At 39.6% G+C, this 16,225-nt stretch overlaps 1 protein-coding gene across 1 annotated transcript; it reads right to left on the minus strand.

Annotated features, from left to right (window-relative positions):
• Nucleotides 1-1,697: 1,697 nt before the first annotated feature.
• On the minus strand, nucleotides 1,698-6,643 carry LOC131364119 (carbonic anhydrase 4-like). The gene is made up of 9 exons (XM_058407204.1): nucleotides 6,633-6,643; nucleotides 6,531-6,577; nucleotides 5,809-5,979; nucleotides 5,281-5,432; nucleotides 5,081-5,173; nucleotides 4,595-4,667; nucleotides 3,090-3,253; nucleotides 2,578-2,796; nucleotides 1,698-1,825 (listed from the first exon to the last, which is right to left on the minus strand). The coding sequence occupies exons 1-9, from the start codon at nucleotides 6,641-6,643 to the stop codon at nucleotides 1,820-1,822; spliced, it is 936 nt and encodes a 311-aa protein (XP_058263187.1). The 3' UTR covers nucleotides 1,698-1,819.
• Nucleotides 6,644-16,225: the final 9,582 nt, after the last annotated feature.

Consider the following 16,225-nt stretch of genomic DNA (forward strand, 5'->3'; position numbering starts at 1 on the left):
CACTCAAATCCTTACGCTTGTCCATTTTTCCTGCTTCTAACATCAACTTTGAGGACAAAATGCTGACTTGCTGCCTAATATATCCCACCCACTAACAGGTGCCATGATGAGGAGATCAGTCTTATTCACTTCACCTCTCACTGCTCATGATGTTATGCCTGATCGTGGTACTTCTGAAAGACTGCCATTTTATATTCAAAATCTGTGTTTTTCCTGTTCAAATACAAATGAGAGACGCGATGTGAGGCAGTGACGAGTTTAACCTTACCTCGGATTGCACAACCCCTCACAAACTGGATTGAGTGCATGTAATTGGCGTGTGCCTGTTGCAATTTCACTGTATGTCAGTAATGTAATATATTTGTAGGCACTTGTCCAATCTTATCCTCAAAGCTCCAGTGTGGGTGCAGATTTTCATTCTAACCGAGCAGAAGCCACGTCCGAGTCTATTACAAGCCAGGATCAGCTGATTACACAGTCAGAAACAGGTGTGTCTTCTGCTTGATTGGAATGAAAACCTGCAACCACACCAGCCCTTTTGTGGAAAAGATTGGACATCCCTGGTCTAGGTATTGTATTTCATACATGTGTATAAAATATCTTGCTGTTCTGAAACCAAGAGGTGAGGCAGCCAGTACCTCTGCCTCACTGAAGGGGGCGAGTGTGAGGCCACGGGTTTGATTGTTCTGCTGTTACGCTTCTTCTTGAGACTTCTTTTACTTTACCAAGTAAAATAAACTGATTTAAAAGAGCAGAGTTCAATTCAATTTTATTTGTATAGTACTTTTAACATTGACCATTGCTTCAAAGCAGGTTTACATAACATGATCATTTATATTCATCCCTAATGAGCAAGCCTAAGGCAACAGTAGCAAGGCAAAACTCCCTGAGAGGAAATGATGGGCTTTTGAGTAAATCAGAGTAATATTACAAGCTCATTATTGAGTTAACACTAATTCCTTCTTGCCAAAGCCATAAAACGTTTAATGATGGAGACCCGAGTGCAAAACTGACCACTGCAAGAGCAGTAAAAAAGCCAGGATCGTAGTCCAAGTGGTTCATTCCAATGGATCTCACATAGTTGTTGGGCTACGACAGGTTGGGCAACAGGGACAGAATATTTAATAAATCAAAACAGCCATAGAAGTGCCAAATGAAAACCCACACACACAGCCAATAATTTAAATTAGATGTGTGATTAAGGTAGGGCTAGAGTCACTGTGCTGGGACTAGGGTGATAAGTGGGGCGGTGGTGGCTCAAGAGGTTAAGGCTCTGGTTCAAGCCACCTCACCGCCAAGATGCCACTGTTGGGTCCTTGAGAAAGGCCCTTAACCCTCTCTGCTCCAGAGGTGCTGTATCATGGCTGACCCTGTGCTCTGACCCCAACCTCCAAGACTGGGATATGCGAAGAAAGAATTTCACTGTGCTGTAATGTATGTGTGACAAATAAAGGCTATTTCTAAATCTGTGTCTGGACAACTTCGGGTGCAGAAAAACACCACACCTCACATGACAATAGGACACCAACCTAAAGACTATAGAAGTATAAGAAATGATCCCTAATTAGAGGACTATCATTTCCCTTTAACAACATTAAGGCACAAGACAATGATTCTTTAATCTTTATTAATGTTTTAAGCATCAGAAAATGGACAAATACGTCAACTAAGTGAACAATAAATATCTAGGATTTCTAGTGGAGTTAAAAAAAACAAAAAACAAATGAACCTTATGCCTAAAAATAAAAATGTTCATTAATTCTTCATTCAGGTAAGAAGTTCAGAAGCATCCTGGTTGCCACTCCAAATCTGTAATGCTTTAATTCTGCATGAAAGTAAAAATTAAGTCATTAAACCCAACAAATTTCAAAACCTGGCCTTATATTTACTTTATAAATATTATCTAAAGGACATTTCATGAACACACTGACTTTACAGATAAAGAGTGCTTAATGGCACTCTAAGGCACCTTCCCACTATTAGGAAAACCTGTACATCCATGCACTTATCTTCAAGTAATGTTCACATGAAAATGAAGTGTAGAACATGGCACATGTTTGCACATTTCAGAAACTGCTGATCTCTTTGGAATCACACACACACACCCACACACCAGTTCCTACAGTTTACAAAGAGTGAGTTACAATAAGCTTCCTGGCAGCATAAACCATTCTGGTCATTTTCTTCCGACTTGCTCAAGGTGGTTCAGCCAGCAGACCCTCTGCTCACAAAGTTTGGTTTGTCTGTGTAACTTCTAGAGATTTTCATGTGTAAAAACCCCAGATAGTCAGCAGTACCCGATTTACTCAAACCAACCCACCTGGCAGCAACAGCCATGCCTCAATTCTGATGATTAACTGAAGCCCTTGACCTGTATCTGCAGGATTTTTATGGGTGCACTGCTGCTACATGATTGGCTGATTAGTAAACTCCATGAAATTTGTGGATGGGTAAAAACTGTATATACATTTTCGTATTTTGTATGTACATGCCACCTTCCATCTAGCAGATGATGCCTGCAAGAGAACGAGTGCTAATCACAAATAAAACTGTATATACAAATGTGGTGTTACTCACCATGTGGCTAGAACCAACCATGACGTACAGGAGTGCTGCAGTAAATGAGTATACATTCCAGATCTGGATGTCTGCCGAATTTGAAAGCCAATTTGCTCTGGTGCTTCTGTCCTGAGAGGTCACAACCCTGTCGTTTATGTCCTGAGTGTGCCTGAAGTTATCAACCATCGGTTGAGGTGTCATGCTCTTGTTGAACACACTCGTGCTGAAAAGATCAATCTAGTGTTTGGAGAGCAACGATATCATCAGTAGCCATATTCAAAGACTCAAACATGTATTGCATTTGGTTCCATTTAGAATCACTCATTCAATGAAATTATAAAGAAAGTGTCTCCAAGGGTTCCTTCTACTCAAGCAGGATCCTCAGCTGATTCCTCTCATTTTGTTAGTTGCCCTATAAATCAGCCATTAATTGTAACCTCGTGTTCAACTGAATGAAATGGAAACCCGATAAGATAATCTTATCTTATGGCAGATAAGATTAGACATGGATGCAATGTGCACATACTTACCAAATCTTGGCTGACTTTAATGGGGTCTTTGAAGATGGTCCACACAACAGCTTCGTTACAGGGTGGTGTGGTCAGAGAGCCTAGGTAGCGGTAATATTTAGTCCGATCTACTCCTTCAAGCAGGCTGTCCATGGTAATATGCTCCATGATTGCTACTTGATCACCTGAAATCATCAAATCAAAAGTGAATTTCAAGTTTGACCATGGTATATTCTGAATACATCATGGCACGCTCTGAGGTCTTTGCCTTGGAAATTCTTTGTTGTGGTAAATCACCACAACGTCCATTTCTGGCACCTTTTCTTTATCAATGTTCATCAATCCAACACTAAATCTACACCTTTCTTCTGTATAAAACACTTCCTATTGGTCTCAGTAAATTTCGAAGAGTTTTCCTATTCAATCACCATTTCTGTGAGGTTCTTTTGGCATTCTCTTCAGCTCAGAGGTAGTGGCAGCAGTGCAACTCAGACTACTAGAGTGAACCCGAAATATTTCATCAAGAAACCCGAATCATTTCTGGCATTTGGCAGATGCCCTTATCCAGAGTGACTTACATTTATATCCTTTTTTTTTTTATATAACCGTGCAACTGAGGGTGAAGGGTCTTGCTCAGGGGCCCAGCAGTGGCAGCTTGGTGGACCAGGAATTCAAACTCAACATTTACATGTCTTGCATTTGGCAGACGCCCTTATCCAGAGAGACGTACAAGACTGCTTTGAAGTCTAGTGACTACATTAACACTGGTTTAATAGATCACACACTTAGGATACCAATCAGCCTAAATACTTGGGAGAGTCTAAGTGCTTCAGGAAGAGTTAGGTCTTCACACATCGTTTGAAGACAGCCAGTGACTCAGCTGTACAGACATTAGTGACTCGGCTGTTTACCTACCTCTTACTCCGAGATGATGGGATTGAGCCTTCAAATCAGTAGCCCAACACCTCAACTCAGGGATTTACAATCTGCAGTGGTGGCTCAAGTGGTTAAGGCTCTGGGTCGTTGACCAGAAGATCAGGGGTTCAAGCCCCAGCACCAAGTTGCCACTGTTGGGCCCTTGAGCAAGGCCCTTAACCCTCTCTGCTCCAGGGGCGCTGTATCATGGCTGACCCTGCGCTCTGACCCCAACCTCCAAGGATGGGATATGCGAAGAAAGAATTTCACTGTGCTGTAATGTATGTGAGACAAATAAAGGCTGTTTCATTATCCACAAAAGGGCTGGTGTTTTCATTCCGATCAAGCAGAAGCCACACCAGATTCCACCTGTTTAAACAGTTGATCCTGGCTTTTAATAGACTCAGATGTGGCGTCTGCTCAGTTGGAATGAAAACCTGCACCCACACCGGCCCTTTGTGGAAAAGATCCCTAGTCATCCCTGCCCTAACCACTAAGCTACCACATTCCTAATCCCTCATACTTTGGCATAAATACATGACTGTAGCTACATAACTACTTTGGGGCCAACACATACAGAAGAAACCAATCTTAAATCCAACTGTCATTACCTGCATTTGAGATATTTACTAGAGAGGAGGTTAGGGTCTTCCAGCTCTTGGGTTTACCGGCATCATTGGTTGCCTACACATGAGTGACAATTAACATCTTTGCAACAATAAATTATAAATAAACATGACAGTGAAGGTCATAATCTGCCTTGTCTTGTACCCATGACAAGCATTGAACTCCTAACATTAACAGCATTGAAACTATTCTACTGTTAATCCAGTGACGTTTATCTTACATGCCAACATGTTTAAACCCCAAAATAAAATACATTAACACATTTTCCAGCTTTACAACTTTGCATGTCTGTGCTATTCCTATACCAACAATACCGTAACCACACACCTCCATAAACAATGATTGATCATTTACATGATATAATATTGCTATTTAGCAAACAAAAAGATCAAACTTCTGAGCTTTTCCACACTCACCATTACAAATCAGCTAAATGTCCATTAAAATAGGTACAGATAAAGCTACTGTACCTCAAGAAAGAAACCAAGAACAGCAATCCCTGTTGGATCTTTAAGGGCACTTAAAGTAGAATTGTGTCCAGCTTTAACATTCACAATGTGCAGCTGTTTGGAGGGAAAAAGTGAGGGGGGAAAAAAAAAAAAAAGGTAAGGGCAAGGGCGGTTTGATGCATAACAGTGTGCTTAAGGTGCATGTGAGCATCTCTAAAAACCTCCATGGAGAATCTTTTGCTATTTATGGTGTGCTCAGATCCAGGCATGGAGCTGCCATTGCCCCAGTGTAAGTGGAACTGCTTGCTGTAATAAATGCCAGGAAGAGCGCCACCTTCAACCACCATCTTTTTTTGGTCCAAGGTGATCTTAACTAAAGGACACAAGTCAAAGTGAGTGGACAAAAATGACCATGCTTACAACACGACTCTGTTGGTGGTGTATGTGGTGGGGTCAGGAGGTTATGGGGGTATTAAAAAAAAATAAAGGGATTTTCAAATGTGATCATTTCAATTGAATCTGAGGTGATGCCAAATGTGCTGCATGTCCAAGTTTCAGAGACTGATCAAGAAATTTTTAAAAGCTACTGTGTAAAAAGTGTCATTTAGCAATCCTGTAAAACAGGGACTCTTAAATCAGCAGTACAGTCTTTACAGAGAACATGTTAAAGGTTGGAAAAATGTTATAGGAAACCGCTGGACTACTTGTGAACACATTAAAAAGAACAGAACAGGATAGTGGGCACAAACCGTCCCTGCCAGTGTTGGTCATTTCAGTCATGACTGTGCCATCATCATAACCAGTGAAGCTGAACGATGTTAAGTTCACATCAGCCTGGACGTTTGCGCTCACAATGTTAATAGGAGATTGGCGGCTTCCACTGCAGTGTACACCAGGGATTGAAGGCCAGGTAGATTCACCTGAAACACGAATGCATTTTTTAACATTACATGTATTTAAAATATCTTTAATAAGGCAACAGGCAGACCTCTTCCAATATATATTAATGATTAAGTAACCAACGATCCATAAAGGACATTTGAGATGTCACTTTTTTAATGGAGAGACAGCAAATTCACTTCAGACACTAATCCTTCATTACCCATTTCTATGTCTAAAATACCCCTAAGCTATTCTTTAAACAAGTAATCAATTAAAGGAAAAAGTATTTTGAACATCTGACCTTGTTGTGACCCTGACTGGATCAATTCCAAAATCAAGTAAGCTCAAATTAATGTGGAATAAATTCAACTTCAAAAATTTAATTTGCTTTGAGGAACCAAGTTAACAAGAACACAGGTGAACAAACCAAGTGGTGTTAGCCTAAAAAGAATTTAATATTTAAGCTAATCACTGGGATGAGTAAAAGGTAGGTTTGTTGCAAAACAGAATAGAAATTCCATGCAACAAGTTTCACACAGAAATATTGTTCTAATGATACACTGAGGGAAAAAAAAAAAAGGATACTCACTGCAGGATGGAAAGCTATAGCACCAACCTAGAAAGAGAAAAACAGTTCTAGCATTCTGTAAATGTGAAAAGAATCCAACATGGAAGCCATTCACAGATTCACAGAAATGGCATGTATTTCTTTGGACCTACAAAAAAAAAACAACAACACTTGCCTAATGAGAGATCAGCGCTACTGGCAAAAGGCAACAAACCAACAAGGTGGATAAGAAGAAACAGGACCTAGAGGGAAAGTCATTTTAAAAATATGTTGTTACTTCAGAGGATAAACATAGATCTTTGAATATATCTTTATATATAAATATAGAGCATATGATAAATTTGCAAAATGGAGAACTGGCTAGAAGACCACCGAAAGCCTATGCTGAAGAGTTACTAGAGTTCAGTTTAACAAGAACTACATTAGGAATTAGGAAAATTGAGAAGAGGGCACAGAGACCCTTTAGAAGATCTAAGGGTGTATATGCAAGTAATGTTTCTTAAACAGTTGAAACCAATTACCATTTTCTAACTTGGCCTTCCCCAGTCTCCTTTACGTTACATTGCCAACTTTTAAACTCCAGCTTAAACTCAGCCCCACCCCTTTAATTAGCTCCTGCTGTTTCCCTATTAACACGGTGCATGTAGCAGGCTGCAGGCTGGTCTGTACACCATTATGCTAAACTCTAGGCCACAATCATTAAAGAGTCATTTGGGAAAAGGAGTTGATTCTTTCAGCTGGATTGATATTTTAAAGTTCTGCACAGATCCAACAGTACAATGAGTAGTGATGTAGACATGTTCAATGTGTTTGGTAATGTTTACAGTTAGGGTAATGTATTTAAAGAGGTTTTATAACAAGGTCACTATGTTAAACATGTAAAGATTGACTGGAACTACTTATCAAGGTCCTGAAAAATTGCTTGCATGGATCCTTTTGGAAGTTCAACAAACCACTACTATACACTATGCACCAGATGTATGTATAGATGTATAGTGGGCATACAGTGTTTGGTGTACTGGGATGTTTGGATGCTGTCAGCTTACCACCCTTGCAAGTCGCTCAGGTTTGCTCCTGGATCTCCTGGGAAGTCTTCATGTCTGTCATCTTCTGGATCTTCTTTTTATTTATTCTGTCATAGCTAGTCTTGCTGGAGTCCCTGCCTGTACTTTGCACATAATTTACATTGTCTTTAAACATCACATGAGCACAAGCATAACTAATATTTTTTCATATCTCTGTCGAGCTATCCATCCCACTCCTGAGCTCCCATTGTTCTGAGTTCCCAGTGTGACCACTTCTTCTATCTGGACCTGCCTGATCCATCCAGACACTCTACCTCTGGTTGGAGTCTTGTCACTTGGTGGTGGTCACTGCTGCTGGGGATAGAACCACTCGGAGAGTATCACACCGTCTCTGAACTGCCAGTTTTCTCTGAATCAGTCAGTTTTTGGCAGGAAGGAGTTAATGCTTAGTCTATAATTAAATCAGAAACTACACTGACCTGTTAGTTCCTCAGGAGCTCTTGGTTGCACAATTCTTTGTGACTATAAACAGTTGAAGAAAGGACATTATCAACATTTACATTATTTACTGTCCAGTGACACCCAAATGGGATGGGGTTCCCTTCTGAGCCTGGTTCCTCTCAAGGTTTCTTCCTCATATCATCTCAGGGAGTTTTTCCTTGCCACTGTGGCCTCAGGCATGCTCATTAGAGATAAATTTTAGGAATAAATAGTAACTTAACTTTAAATTTTATAATTTTTTCTGTTTCTATACTTCTGCAAAGCTGCCTTGAGACAATGTCTATTGTTAAAAGCGCTATTCAAATAAATTGAATTGAATTGAATATCACTACACTGTCAAATGATTTAAGCTTCACTCTTCACACATCACGTTTGGCAGAAGACAAATATGACAGTCTGATAACGATCTAAAGCACACAAGCTAAAAATCAAGCACAAATTTCTTAAGAAGAAAAACGGGAAACTCTGACGTGGCCAAGTATGCCAGGTATGACGTATTATATCTTTGAGTCTGTGCATCACTGGGTGGCAAACAAAAAGACAGCAGAAAAATATCAACTGCACAAATAAACAATATTATGTATGTCAATGTGTCAGTGAAATCATGCATGACAGCACTGAACTGTGAAACTGTTTGTTTCACTTTGTTTAATCTGTTCTCAGGTTGATGTTTAAAAGTTCAATATAATGACAGAATCATCTGTATATGACAGTATTCAGGAAGAAGAATTTAAGACAATGTCTGCCTCAAAATGTAGAGACCTTGAGGTCCAGCTCAACAGCAGTCAGGTAACTCATTACTTCAGAGACCTGTGGTTTCCTGTAGGCTAGTTTTAACAAATGTTTGAACAACAGTAGAGTCGCATGTTCTTAAGCTATTCACCCATTCTTAAGTGGTCTTACTTAAATAGTACATTGCATGGAATCCTGTATATAATCCTGGACAATGTGACCTCTGAAGGTGTGCTGTGGTATCTGGCACCAGACATTAGCAGCAGATCCTTTAAATCCTGTAAGTTTTTTGAGGTGAGGCTTTAATAGATCTGTGGAACATCCAGCACATCCCCCAAATGCCTGATAGGATTAAGATCTGGGGAATTTAGAAACCAAGACAACAACATGATCACTTTGTTACTAACACTTTTCCTAAACATTTTTTGCCGTTTTGCAGGGAACATCACCTTAGGGCATCATATCTCAAGGCCATTGGGTTATACCATTGCCAAGATGGGGGATACTTGGTCTGCAACAATGCTTAGGTCTGTGGTATATGTAAAAGTAAGACAAACAGTTTCCCAGCAGAACATTGCCTAGTGCATCACACTGCCTCCAAATTTGCCTTTTTTCCATAGTACATCTTGTTGTTGTCTCTTCAGGTAAGCGGCACACGTAATAAAAAAGAAAGTGTGATTCATGAGACCAGACCAGACCAGGCCGTTTTCTTCCATTACTCCATGGTCCAGTTCGGGTGCCCATGTGCCCATTGTTTTTTGTAGTGGACAGGGGTCAGTATGTCTGCAGCTAAGCAGCCCTACATGCAGCAAGCTGTGTTCTGTTTTTATCTTTCTATTATAGCCACTATTACATTTTTTCTGCCCTTCTGTGGGATCAGACCAGACAGGCTAGACAGAAGTCTTTTTTCCAAATGCCTAAGCCTTGGGTGCCCATGACCCTGTCGCCGGTCCTTTCTTGGGACACCTTTAGTAGGTACTAACTGCTGTATACCTGTATGACCTCACAAGACATTCTGTTTTGAAGATTCTCTGACCCAGTCGTCCCTGTCAGTATTGCTCAGATCCTTACCCTTGTCCATTATTTCTGCTTCTGACACAACAACTTCAGAAACTGTTCACATGCTGCTTAATATATCCCACCCCTTAACACGTGGCACTGTAACAAGATAATCAATGTTATTCACGTTATCTGTAAGTGGTTATAATGTTACAGTTGATTGTGTAGATGCGGACTGTTTTTCAGTCTGCCGTCATGATGGCAATGTCACATTTGCTTTCCATAACACACCTTTCAACTGGAAAATATTCATACTTACAAGATACTGATGCCCTTGAATGAAAATAACACCCTCATGTTTTTATCCCATAACTGAAGGTGGCTGTATTTCAAATCAGATATGTCCTAAACCAAAGCTAACATTGTAAGCCATGTTAATAGACCAGCTTGAATGGAGTAACTTTGTAGAATAGAATAAATTGATGTAATTATTTTTTCTTTCTTTGTGCTGGTAAGTGCATACTTTTTTATTCAAAGTCAGAAAATTATGTGTGTAAATTTATGAATATATGTATTGGAAGTATCTTAAGTAACAAAAACAACACTCTCTGTAACACATGATCTCACTTATTATAGTCTATCCCACCTGAAAAATATTATAGTAATATCCCACCTGGAGAGGCTGGTTCTTGTTCATCTCCACAATCAATCAATCAATGGACCCAGTCCAGTTCGCATACTAGCCAGCCAATGGGGTGGATGATGCAATCACCTTCCTCCTACACAGGGGTCTCCATCACCTGGACAGGCCTGGGAGCATTCTGAGAATCATGTATTTTGGTTTTTCAAGTGCTTTCAACACTATACAGCCTGTGCTTATGAGAGTAATCCTGGATTTACTTACTAACCATCCACAGTATGTGAGGGCTCAGAACTGTGTCTGACATGGTAGTCAGCTGTTCTGGGACCAGGAGAGACAAGCTGGAGCACACAGGCTTGGATGACCACCTTGCATCCTGGATCCTGGACTGTCTTAGTAATTGTCCACAGTATGTGAGGGCTCAGAACTGTGTCTGACATAGGAGTTAGCAGTACAGGGGCCGACACTCAAATGAGCAATTGAGGGTTAAGGGTCTTGCTCAAGGGCCTAGCAATGGCAGCTTGGTGGACCTCGGATTCAAACTTTCCAATCTGTAGTTCAACACCTTAACCAGTAAGCTATCACACTCCATATGAGTACCTGGGTGCTCATCTCAACAATAAACTGGACTGGACAGACAATTCCACTGCACTATACAAGAAAAGACAGAGCAGATTGTACCTGCTGAGAAGACACAGGTCCTTCAGAATGCAGGGGGCACTCCTCAAGACCTTTTTTTTAACTCTGAGGTAGCATCTGCCATTTTTTTATGGTGTTATCTGCTGGGAAGGGACTGGATAAAATCATAAAGAATGTCAGCTCTGTCCTAGGATGCACTCTTGACCCAGTGCAGGGGGGTGGGAGAAAGGAGGATGAAAGCCAAGCTATCAGATATATTACAGAACAACTCTCAACCCATGCATGAGACTCTGATGACATTGGGCAGCTCCGATAGTGGCAGGTTACTTCAGCCCTAAGTATGTGAGGTATAGGTATAGGTCCTTCATCCCTGCTGCTGTGGGACTGTACAACCAGCACTGTTCCCAGTAGTACCCTCACCAATACATCTTTGAAAATTCTCCTATATCAATTTCAACAATGCAAAATCTCTCCACATGCCCAAACCATGACCCTGTCACTGGTTAACCAGTTGTCCTTCCTTTGGCCACCGCTGCATACCCATATCACCTCACAAGACATATTGTTTTGGAGATTCTCTGACCCAGTCATTCTAGTCAGAATTGTTCAGATCCTTACACTTGTCCATTATTGGTGATAGGATGTTGGCATACTGCAAAAACACTTTTTCATAATCAGATTACAATTTATTATTATTATTATTATTATTATTGTTGTTGTTGTTGTTTACTTTGTGTATATCTTTATGACAGATTGAAAATGATTATTATTACTTATTATTGTATATTTCTATACTTTGTATTTTTTGGGGTATGGTTTTTATATAGTTGATCAGCATCTTTTATGTTAAGCCCATTTAAGCCTCTCAATAATATCTCATATTTTCTTATATTTTTAAGTCACCTTGCCTTGATAATATCTTTTCCTTTAGCTGCTACCCCTTTGCCACATAACCTATGCAAACTTCCGCTGTGGGACAAATAAAGGAATCTCCCTTTCTCTCTTTCTCTCTCTCTCTCTCTTTATTTGTTATACAATACCTGCTTAAGCATGATTTACAAAATTTCCCACTGCAGAGTGGGAGGTGGAGCAAATCTTTAATAAACACATCCAGACCAAAACAAAACAAGGTCACAGTAGAAACCATTGTCAACCTCATTGTCATTGCTGTCCCCTCAAAATAACTCAACACACAGCCATTAATCAACAAACCATTGGCAACAAAAGTGATTACACATCTAGTCACTTATACAATTATTCCAGCACATGGACACTTTAATGATAAACACTGGATCACCTCAATATATGCCATATACACATACAGTACATCCCTTCATGTTCATGTCTGCATTTATGTGTATATATGTGTATATACCACTTTGTTTAGTGTGTAAACATATATATATTTATTTATCTACTTACACCTATATTTTCATATTTTTACACCTGTATTTTCAAATTTTTATTTTATTTATATTATATTTTATTTACACCTATATTTTGCATATTTTTATTTTATTTTTATTTATTTATAGTATGTTTTATTTTTACTTTATTTTCTATTCTTATACTTTTAAGATACTCTAGTTTTATTTTTATCTTTATTTCGCAGCATGGAGGTACCTCATAGCTGCCTATATCCATATATCCATAGAGCCTGAGCTTACTGTCTGTATTGTATTGTTTACTGTATTGAGCTTACTGTCTGTATTGTATTGTTTTACATGTACCTCCTCTGTCTGTGTGGGTGTCCTTTGTGTTCTTCAGTTTCCTTTCATCTCCCAGAAACATGCCACTAAGTCTACTGGCCAAGAAAAATTCTCCAAGCGGTTACTGAAAGTGCATCAGTGTGAGTTCTCTGCCGTATTTGCAGTGTGGTGAGTTTCTCCATACAAGCCAGTCTCTTAGCATGATTTGGAATCTCACATTCAGTCATGGGATAGCAACATGAGGGCATCATTTTCATTTCAACAGGTAAGCAGACACATTTTCCATAACAGCTGCAGCAAGCAAAGGAGAGCAAAGGTGACATCACCATCATGATGGTAGACTGAAAAACAAGCTCTGTGTATGTTTCACCATAGTACTAAAGCCTCTGTTCTGTGCTTTTTGACACATGTAGATTACCTCTATGACATGTCCCCCATGTTCCAGGTCAGTTTCTGTGCTTAGGTTTGCTCAAAATACCGGATATTTTGCCTCCCTCCTCAGAGTCATCAACATGCTAGGCACTATAATCTCTGGCCACACTGCCTCAATACCTTTCCACTACATTACACAAATACTCAGGAATGTTATGTACTGTGTAGTGAAATATACGAAATATGAAATATGTACTGTGAAGTTCTAGTACTGACCTAACACATGCCATCCCACACCAATCCACTATGCTGAGGATTACTATACATACTGTAGGTTCATCTGCTCACATCTGATGTATTTTGACTTGAATCTTGCACTAGATGCTGAGTTTCATTATACAACACAATTTCATTATTCTATATAATTGTATAAGCTAGAATTACAAGTAAAGTAATTCTAGTTGTTCCTCTTTAACCTGTTCCCTGTTCAGGGTCACCACAATGGATCATCTGATCTGCATATACAGTATGATCTGGCACACGGTTTTATGCTGGATGCCCTTCCTGACACAACCCTCCCATTTTGCTTCCTGCTTGGGAACCGAACCTGGGCCCAATCCAAATGAGAGCGCAGCATCCTGCCACTGGACCACCAGGGGGACACGTAAAACAATTCGAGTAAAGTACATAAAATATTTACATGCTTTATGGTCACTTTGCATCCAAATTTAATCACCTCTAATTACATGAGAGCTAGTTTCTGTGGTCTGGCTGTATGAATTTAATTGAATATACCATTCAATGAACCCATTTGAGGACCTTTGGGTAGAATTTTTTTTTCAAAACCAGGTAATAAAAAAGAACATAGTTTATTTAGAATTCCCAAATTAATAAATAATAAATAAAGGTAGTGGATACTTGACCGTCTCATGGTCCTGGAACGAGAAAGTCAATTCTATTGTTTTTGCTATAAGACATTTGGGTTTGAGATCAGAAGATGAATTTGCGATGACTGATCAAAAGTGTCATTTTCCTGATATTTAGATATCTAGATGTAACTCGGAACATGGCAGAAATAAAAGCCATTTTGAAGGGGAGAAAAGATTTAAAAGTATTCCGAGCCATTACACACGAGCACTGGGCATAGCCAGTTCAACCATTTGGAATGTCTTGAAAGAAAGAAACCACTATTGTACTTGTCAGTGGAAAAAAAAAGCCAAAACAACAGTCAGTGACATCACCGACAACCTTCACAGGGTAGAGGTAGAGCTATCACAATCCACCAAGATGCAAACAGTAGTAAGAATCAGAAGTGTGCAAAAAAATTGTAAAGAAATACAGATTTGAGCCACAAAAGTTATGGAACCAAAATTAACCTTCATTACAGTGATAGAAAGGCTAAACTTTGGAGGAAGAAAGGGTCTGCTTATGATCCACAACATAAAAGTCAAGTGCACTGGACGTAGTTTCACTGCTTTGGTTTGCAGGTTGCAAAAGTACAGACATGTTCTGTTAGGTCAGTTTATTTCAATGACCCAAACCACTGCCAACACAACAAAGGGGCAGGTTTTAGGTCAAATCAATCACAAAACTGACTGAGCAGCATTTCACCCTTTTGAAGAGAAGGCTGCAGGGAGAAAACTCCCAAAACAAATAAGAACTGAAAGAAGTTGTGGTGCAAGGCTAAAAAAACATTACAAACAAAGAATGTATCAGTCTGTTGATGTGAGTGGGTCACCACCTTGATGCAGTTATTGCGAGTAAGGGATATGTAACCACATATTAAATGCTATTTAATTTTATTTACTTTAAGACTCTCTGTTTCAGTACTTTGGCTCACCTAAAATATTGGGTGGTCTGCCACCAAAGTTTTCAACACATCTAGATATAAACATCAGGAAGTGGAAGCTGAAATTCTGATCTGTCTTCTTATATTCCTATTTTAATCTCAAAACCAAATGCCTTTAATGTTTAGCAAAAAAAAAAAGAATTGGTCTTGCCATTCCATTAATTTCGGAGGGAACTGTATCTTCTTTTTGAACATCCCATTCCAGACGTAGTCCCCATTTTGGTCTAGAGTTTGGGGTGTGTCTGAGGGGATTCTACCATTACAGTTGAACAGCATTAGTGAGGTCAGGCACGGATGTTGAGTGACAAGGTCTGGGGCTCAGTCGGTGTTCCAGTTCATCCCAAAGTTCGGTGCAGTTAAGGTCAGGGCTCTGTGAAGGACACTAAAATTTGGCAAATCATGTTTTCATGGACTTCACTTCATGCACAGCTGCATTGTCATGGTGGAAGAGGTTTGGTCCTCTTAATTTCAAGTATAGGGAAATTATAATGCTACAGATCACAAAGGCTTTATAATGACATTTCCAGATTTGCTTCCCTCATGCTACTGCTGCAGCATGGTTGTGGTGCCCTAACCAAGTAAAGCAGGAACACAGCTTGCTTTGAGCAGTAACTCTCATGGCTCCAGTTGTAGATACAAACAAAGTGGCAGTTCAGGCATTGTGGCTTAATGGTTATGACGTTTGCTTTGCACCTCCAGGGTTGGGGGTTTGATTTGGAGTTTCCTCTAGGTACTGAAGTTGGAGGTTTCCTCTAGTTTCTTCCCCAGTTAAACTTGCATTATAGGCTGATTTCCATTTCTAAATTGTCTGTAGTATCTAACCCCATCTAAGGTGTCCCTTGCCTTGTGCCCTATGTCCCCAGTACAGGCTCCAAGTTCACATGGATGGATGGAGAGATGGATGGATGGATGGATGGATGAAGTAGCCATGTCAGACTGAGACATGCAGCATAATCAAGATTATTTGGCTGGAGTAGCACGTCATCCAGCTCTCCTAATATACCTGCTCTTATGTTCCTGAGTTCTGCTTATTGATGTCAGATTGGAGGAAAGGGATGAAGTTTTAGTGTTAAAAATTGCAATAGCAATTTGTGTAAAATTTACAAACCTTTGCTTTACTTTTTTAATTTTTTTGGATAGTGTCAAAAAGAGGAGAAGAAAACAGAAATATTCCAAGAAAACTGTATTTTATTTGCTATTAATCATTTATATATATATATATATATATATATATATATATAAAACTCAAT

Source organism: Hemibagrus wyckioides, linkage group LG13, assembly GCF_019097595.1.
Source record: "Hemibagrus wyckioides isolate EC202008001 linkage group LG13, SWU_Hwy_1.0, whole genome shotgun sequence".
NCBI classification, from domain to species: Eukaryota; Metazoa; Chordata; class Actinopteri; order Siluriformes; family Bagridae; genus Hemibagrus; species Hemibagrus wyckioides.

What these genes read in the sequence shown, in the direction of transcription:
- LOC131364119 (XM_058407204.1), bottom strand. An exon ending in AGTAAATATCTCAAATGCAG is followed by an intron (nt 3,254 to 4,594) that starts GTAATGACAGTT and finishes TGATGATTTCAG; the next exon opens with GTGATCAAGTAGCAATCATG. An exon ending in TTAAAGTCAGCCAAGATTTG is followed by an intron (nt 2,797 to 3,089) that starts GTAAGTATGTGC and finishes TCCAAACACTAG; the next exon opens with ATTGATCTTTTCAGCACGAG.